This window comes from Silene latifolia, chromosome 3, assembly GCF_048544455.1.
Source record: "Silene latifolia isolate original U9 population chromosome 3, ASM4854445v1, whole genome shotgun sequence".
Lineage (NCBI taxonomy): Eukaryota > Viridiplantae > Streptophyta > Magnoliopsida > Caryophyllales > Caryophyllaceae > Silene > Silene latifolia.
This window is the reverse complement of record NC_133528.1, coordinates 68,224,702-68,231,029: the sequence shown is the minus strand read 5'-3', so window position 1 is coordinate 68,231,029 and position 6,328 is coordinate 68,224,702. Positions and strand designations below refer to the sequence as shown.

Sequence of the window (6,328 nt, the reverse complement as noted above, 5' to 3'; positions counted from 1 at the left end):
ATTCATACCATATCATTGCATTTGTACTTCAGTTTCCATAAAATCAAAAATTCAAAAACATGTATTTCCTTTTTATCCCTACTCCTACATGTACATTGAGGACAATGTCCAAAATAAAGTGGGGGATGGGAATTTATATTCCAAAAATGCATAAAAATTGAAAAATTTCGAAAAATCACAAAAATATATCCTTTAATTTCATAAAAACAAAAACCATAAAAATTTGAAAAATTGAAAATCCAAAAACAAGTTCATTTCCTTTGTAGTGTAGTCTTGTATATATTGTTTGTATATATTGTGTTTGTTCATCCGTGTTCACATTGATTGACTACGCCACATCCGAGACATGAGGATATTGAAGACCGCATGGTATGATCTTTCCAATCTTCTTTTTCCTCTTTATGTTAATGACTATGTGGCTTTATTTTGATTGATGCGGTAAAAACAATGTGAATTTAGGACTTGCATTTAGATTATTTGGCATACTAGTTGGTAGAAGCATATGCATTAGGATGTATAAATGTTAGTTGCATCATGGCATGTAGTTTGCATGTTAGAAAAAATTTTTGTGAAACCGTCTACTTGGGAAGCTTGACAAGTGTATATAGGCCCTAGTAGATGCTTTTTCTTATTAAGACTTTGCTTGTTAGAATACTTGTAAAACACCCTAGGATGTGTCATGCTAGTATCCTTTGACCCATGGATTAAGGCCTAGTCAAGAGTACCTTGTGGTGTGATAACTCCTTGGCTACCGTTTATTCCAAGGTGACCCTTGAAACCATGCATCCATCATCCATGTTCTACCACATTCTTGTCATCAAAGGGAATGGGCACAAAAAGAAATCAATTTGAGTTCAATGAAATGAAAAGTGAAAGAAAGTTTGCAAAAATGCATCAAATGAAAAGAGGAGCAAAAATAAAACTCCTAAAGCTTCAAATATAAGGCACCCTCGCTACATATGGGGTGACTTTGAAAATGTTCAAAAAGAAATGCAAAGAAAAGTTGAAAAGTTGTCAAGTGTTGAAATGCCAAAAATCAAAAAGAAATGGCAAGAAAGTGTTCTCAAATGTTATATGCCACAAAGAATTGGGGGGAAAAACAAAAACAACAAAGCAAACTCCCAAAGTGAAACTCAAATTCTATCGATCCCTTTATCCAACGTATCCATTTTTGTGCATGGTAGAGAGGGGACGACCCTTGTTCTTGTCTAGGCAAGAAGGGGAATTCCGCGATCCTCCAGTGTTTCTAACACCATAGGGAGTCTATTCTTGACAAAAGCATTTAACGATTGAGGACAAAGGTACCCTAGCTTGACACAATTTGGAGGTGATTTATTGGTATCCTTCTAGGCTTAGTAGTTTGAAGAAATTGCATCTATGAAGGAGTGTGTACCCTTGAATTGCTTCCCTTGTAGATAATTTCTGCCACTTAGATGAGGAAAGTGGCTATTCTTTTGTAGATGCATCCATTACTTGTTTTTGTGTGCTTAATGTTTGGATGGGTCGTCATTTTGGCAAGACCCACCTTGCCTTGCAAGAAGGCATCCTACCTCATGGTTATCTTGTTGTGAGTTGAAGGGGCGGAGTGAGACCCGCTAATTGTCTCATATCGGCTATGTTATTAGGTTTGTTTAAATAATGGTCCTAGTCTTTGTCACCTCTTTACTCGGGACGAGCAAAGGTTCGGTTTGGGGATATTTGATGTGACCATAATTAGAGCATATTTAGTCCCCGAATTAGCCTTGTTCCCATGCTTTTTAGTGCATATTTGGGTCATTTATTGTCTTTAGTTCTTTGTTTTGTATATTCTTTGAGGTTTTGTGTCCTTGGTAGGAAAGGAGTGCAAACCTTGCATTTTCATGGCAAAATGAGGCTAAATTGATTGAATTCAATGACCAAGCATTAAGGAGAGACAGGATTAGAAGGCCTTTGTACATACTATAGTAAATGGGCAATGATGAGAAAAGATCCTTGCATCCCCGAGGAAATCCTCAAGGATTTTATGAAGAAAAAGGAAGAAAAGAAGAAGGAAAGAAACTGCCTGACAATCCGTGCGGATTGCCCTGAAGACGCCCGTCCACCACCACAATCCGTGCATCTTCCTCCACAAGACGCCTGGGCAGAAGCTCCCAACAATCCGCCCGTCTTCCCAACAATCCGCCCGTCTTCATGCCTTGGACGCCCGGATTCCCTTACAACAACTTTTCGTGCTCCTCTTGTTCTATGAAGGATGCGCATATTTTTCAAAGACCGGCGAAAAGGAGACCGGAGTCTCCCTTGAGACCGGCGATTCCCTACCCAACAATTAGCATTATTAAATTACTATTTTACCCTTGCTTAACCTAATGATGCTCTATTATATATACCCCATTTATAATAATCAAACCATCAAGTTATTAGATTAGAATCAAGTTTTCATTAGGTTAAATCAATCCTTCCTTAGATTAGATTAGGAGTAGATTAGAATAGATTACTCTTTAATCTTGCCACAAATCTCACATTAATCTCTCCTTAATTATTGTTCAAGTTTATTGTTCAAGTTTATTATTGGGTAATTGAAGATTATTGGGTTTATTGGGAGATTGACAACCTTCCATCAATCATCAAGTTCTTCTATTATTCTTTGCTTTATTATTTGGATCAACTTAAGTTGGTATAATTCCTTTACTCTTTACTCTTTATTGTTCATTTCTTCATTCTATTATCATGTTTACACTTGTTGTGATGATTGACACCATTAATGACATGTTTTCCATGATAATGAGTGAGTAGTCTTTTAGCTAGGATTAGTGGGTAATTAGGGGAAACCAACATGGGATTGATTCATGCTTAATCTAATATGTTTTCATAATCAAATTGCTTGCTTGTTGTGATGTCAACTTTATGCACATGTTATGTTTGATGAAATGCTAAGCCTATGAATCCTTGCATTTACAACCATCTCTTATCTACTCAACTTGACTTGTAAGATATAAACCAACTCGAGTCTTGTTAGACCATGCATAGAAGTTGAATAGGAGGAAAGTAAGTCGACTTGTAGGTGTTGTACAATCTAATCGATTCGGCTCTGGGACCCAACTCTTCCTATGAACCGTAAGACATAAACCAACTAGGTTCCTCCACAACATTAATTGCTTGCAACTTTGTAAACATGTTTGTATGATCAACACCATGAATCCCCTATGACCCCATGACATCCTAGTGCTTTTAATCAATCGTTTACATCCTTCTTTTTATTGTTTGCTTTACTTTATTGCTTGCATTAGCCTAGGACACAACTACAAACCCAATCAAATTGTGACACTAGCATAAATTGAGATAGATAGACTTAGAACTCCAAGCACACCGTCCCATGGATCGACCTCGACTTACCGCTAACTAGTTGTTTGTTGAGTATTATAAATGTGTTTGATTGGATGTGACCCGACGACATCACCCACATCAGTGGGCCTTTGTTGCTTACTGGAAACCAAAATAAAGTCGAGTAGTTTGAATAAAGCCTTGAACTCTATTTTCAAGGATTGGTGTGTATCAACCAATAATGCCTATCATCAAGGGGGGAGAGTGTGGGTGCTCTGGAAACCACATCTTTTTGAAGTAAACTTCTTAGAATATAACGCACAGTTTATACACATGCAAGTATATGACAAGAACTCTCAGATGCAGTTTTATTATACAGTTGTCTATGCTTTCAATGCTATAATGGATAGAGAATATTTATGGGCCAATCTGAAGAGAATAAACAATCAGCAGCAGGGTCCATGGGCCATAGGAGGAGATTTTAATTGTGTGTTGCTGTCTAATGGGAGGCTAGGGGGCAATTTTAATCTGGCAGAAGCAGAACCTTTTCAACAATGTTTGGATGATTGCAATGTTATGGATATACAAGCCTCAGGTGCTTTCTATACGTGGAACAATAAACAATCTCCTGAGACTAGGGTGTACAGCAGGTTATATAGGTTTCGAATTAATCATGATTGGATGGTACAATGGCCTGATTACTTTGCCAATTTCTTGCCTGAAGGTCATTTTGACCATACACCTTGCCTAGTGAGGTCAGCTAATGCTCCTATTCAATCCAAAAAACCTTTTAAATTCCTTAATATGTGGAGTACAGCTCCAGGTTTTCATGCAATAGTGCAAAATATTTGGAGTCAGGATGTTTATGGCACAAGTATGTTTAAGGTTGTCAAAAAATTGAAGGCTTTAAAAGTTGAACTTAAGAAGCTAAATAAAAATAGCTTCTCTGATATTGAGAGCAAGGCTGACCTAGCAATGACAAATCTGGTCCAAATTCAGAGGAAGCAAACTCTAAGCCCAGGTGATAAAGATTTAATCAAGCAGGAGATTGAAGTCAGTGATCAAGCCAGGGAGCTTCAAGTGTCAAAGCTGGCTTTTCTCAAACAAAAAGCAAAAGCTCACTGGCTAGCAGAAGGAGACATGAATTCAGCATATTTTCATGGCATTATCAAGGCAAGGAGGAATAAAAACTTCATCCATCACATTATAGACCATGAGAATAAGTTACACACTGACAGAGAGGGGATTCAGGAGGGCTTCCTGAAGTATTATCAAATGTTGCTAGGCTCTCACAGTCCCACTGAAAAGGTGAATAAGACTATTGTTAGGAAGGGGGAGGTTTGTAGTGATGCACACATTCAATCTCTTTTGTCTCCTGTCACTCCTGAAGAAATCAAATCAGTAATGTTCAATATTCCCAATGACAAGGCTCCTGGTCCAGATGACTATTCTAGCAAATTCTTCAAGGATACTTGGGGGCTTACAGGGGATGGGATAACTCAAGCTGTGATGGATTTTTTTCATTCAGGCTGCTTGCTCAAACAGGTGAATACTACTCTCATTACTCTGATCCCTAAAATTGATAGGCCTACTACTGTGCTTCAATTCAAGAATATTGCTTGTTGCAACGTTCTTTATAAGTGCATTTCCAAACTGTTGTGCAATAGACTGGCCAATGTACTCCCTGACTTAATTTCCCCTACTCAGGGAGGATTTATTAAAGGAAGGAGTATTATGGAGAACATTCTGATATGTCAAGATATTATTAAGCTTTATGAGAGAAAAGCAGTTTCTCCTAGATGCCTGATTAATATGGACTTACAGAAAGCCTATGACACTGTTGAATGGGGTTTTTTACATTAAATGCTTAAAGCCCTAAGATTTCCTTCTCAATTTAGACATTGGGTGATACAATGTGTGACCACAGCAACCTATTCTCTCAACCTTAATGGAGATATTTTTGGACTCTTTTAAGGTCAAAGGGGTCTGAGGCAAGGGGATCCTCTATCACCATTGTTATTCACAATTTGCATGGAATATTTGTCTAGACTGATGGCTTACATAACAAATACTCATGAATTCAAATTCTACCCTCTATGTAAGCCTCTGAAGCTTACTCACATGATGTTTGCAGATGATCTTTTGCTCTTTTGCAAAGGAGACTCTTATTCTATGATGACTGTTCTAAGAACCTTTGCTATCTTTTCTAAAGCTTCTGGTTTGAACTTAAGCAAAGGGAAATCTAATGCCTACTTTAATCGTGTCCCTGACAGTTTGAAAGCAGAAATTATGCAGGTGTCAGGCTTGGTGGAGGGAACCTTCCATTTAGGTATCTTAGGGTGCCTATAAAAACTACAAGGTTGACTGCTAATGATCGCAAGCCTCTCATAGACAAAGTCATTAACAGAGTAAGGGGTTTGGGGACTAGAAAGTTGTCCTATGCAGGAAGGTTAACTCTTATCCAATCAATCCTTAAAACTCTACAAAACTACTGGGCTTCAATTTTTATCCTACCTAATGGAGTCATTGCTAGAATTGAAAGTATCTGCAAAAACTTTCTAGGGATGGAGGTGTTGATTTCAGAAGATCTCCTTTAGTCTCATAGGACAAAGTTTGCAGACCTAAACAAGAAGGGGACTTGGGGCTAAAGAATGACAGTATTTGGAACAAAGCTTCAGTTGGAAAACTGGTATGGTGGTTAGTTACTAAACCTGATCACCTTTGGGTGAGATGGGCAAATCATACTTATCTAAGAGGACAGGATTGGCACTCGTATTCCCCTAACACTGCCACAAGCTGGTGTTGGAGGAAAATATGCCAAACGAAAGAAACCTTTACTGCAGCATATCAGCAACAAATTTGGTGGACTCAAAATGGCCAGGAATACACTGTAGCAAAAGATATGAATGGCTAAGGGAGAAGGGGCAAAAAGTTCAATGGTACGGACACATTGGAACAAATGGTCCATTCCAAAACACAGCTTCATATCATGGATATATCAACTGGGGAATATGAACACTAATGCTAA

At 38.0% G+C, this 6,328-nt stretch overlaps 1 protein-coding gene across 1 annotated transcript; it reads left to right on the top strand.

Annotated features, from left to right (window-relative positions):
• The first annotated feature begins 5,352 nt into the window (after positions 1-5,352).
• On the top strand, positions 5,353-5,897 carry LOC141649176 (uncharacterized). The gene is made up of 2 exons (XM_074457872.1): positions 5,353-5,629; positions 5,746-5,897. Exons 1-2 carry the CDS (start codon positions 5,353-5,355, stop codon positions 5,895-5,897), a joined length of 429 nt encoding a protein of 142 aa, XP_074313973.1.
• The last annotated feature ends 431 nt before the right edge of the window (positions 5,898-6,328 follow it).

What these genes read in the sequence shown, in the direction of transcription:
- LOC141649176 (XM_074457872.1), top strand. Translation starts at nt 5,353, where the DNA reads ATGGCTTACATAACAAATACTCATGAATTCAAATTCTACCCTCTATGT. An exon ending in GGAGGGAACCTTCCATTTAG is followed by an intron (nt 5,630 to 5,745) that starts GTATCTTAGGGT and finishes TGTCCTATGCAG; the next exon opens with GAAGGTTAACTCTTATCCAA.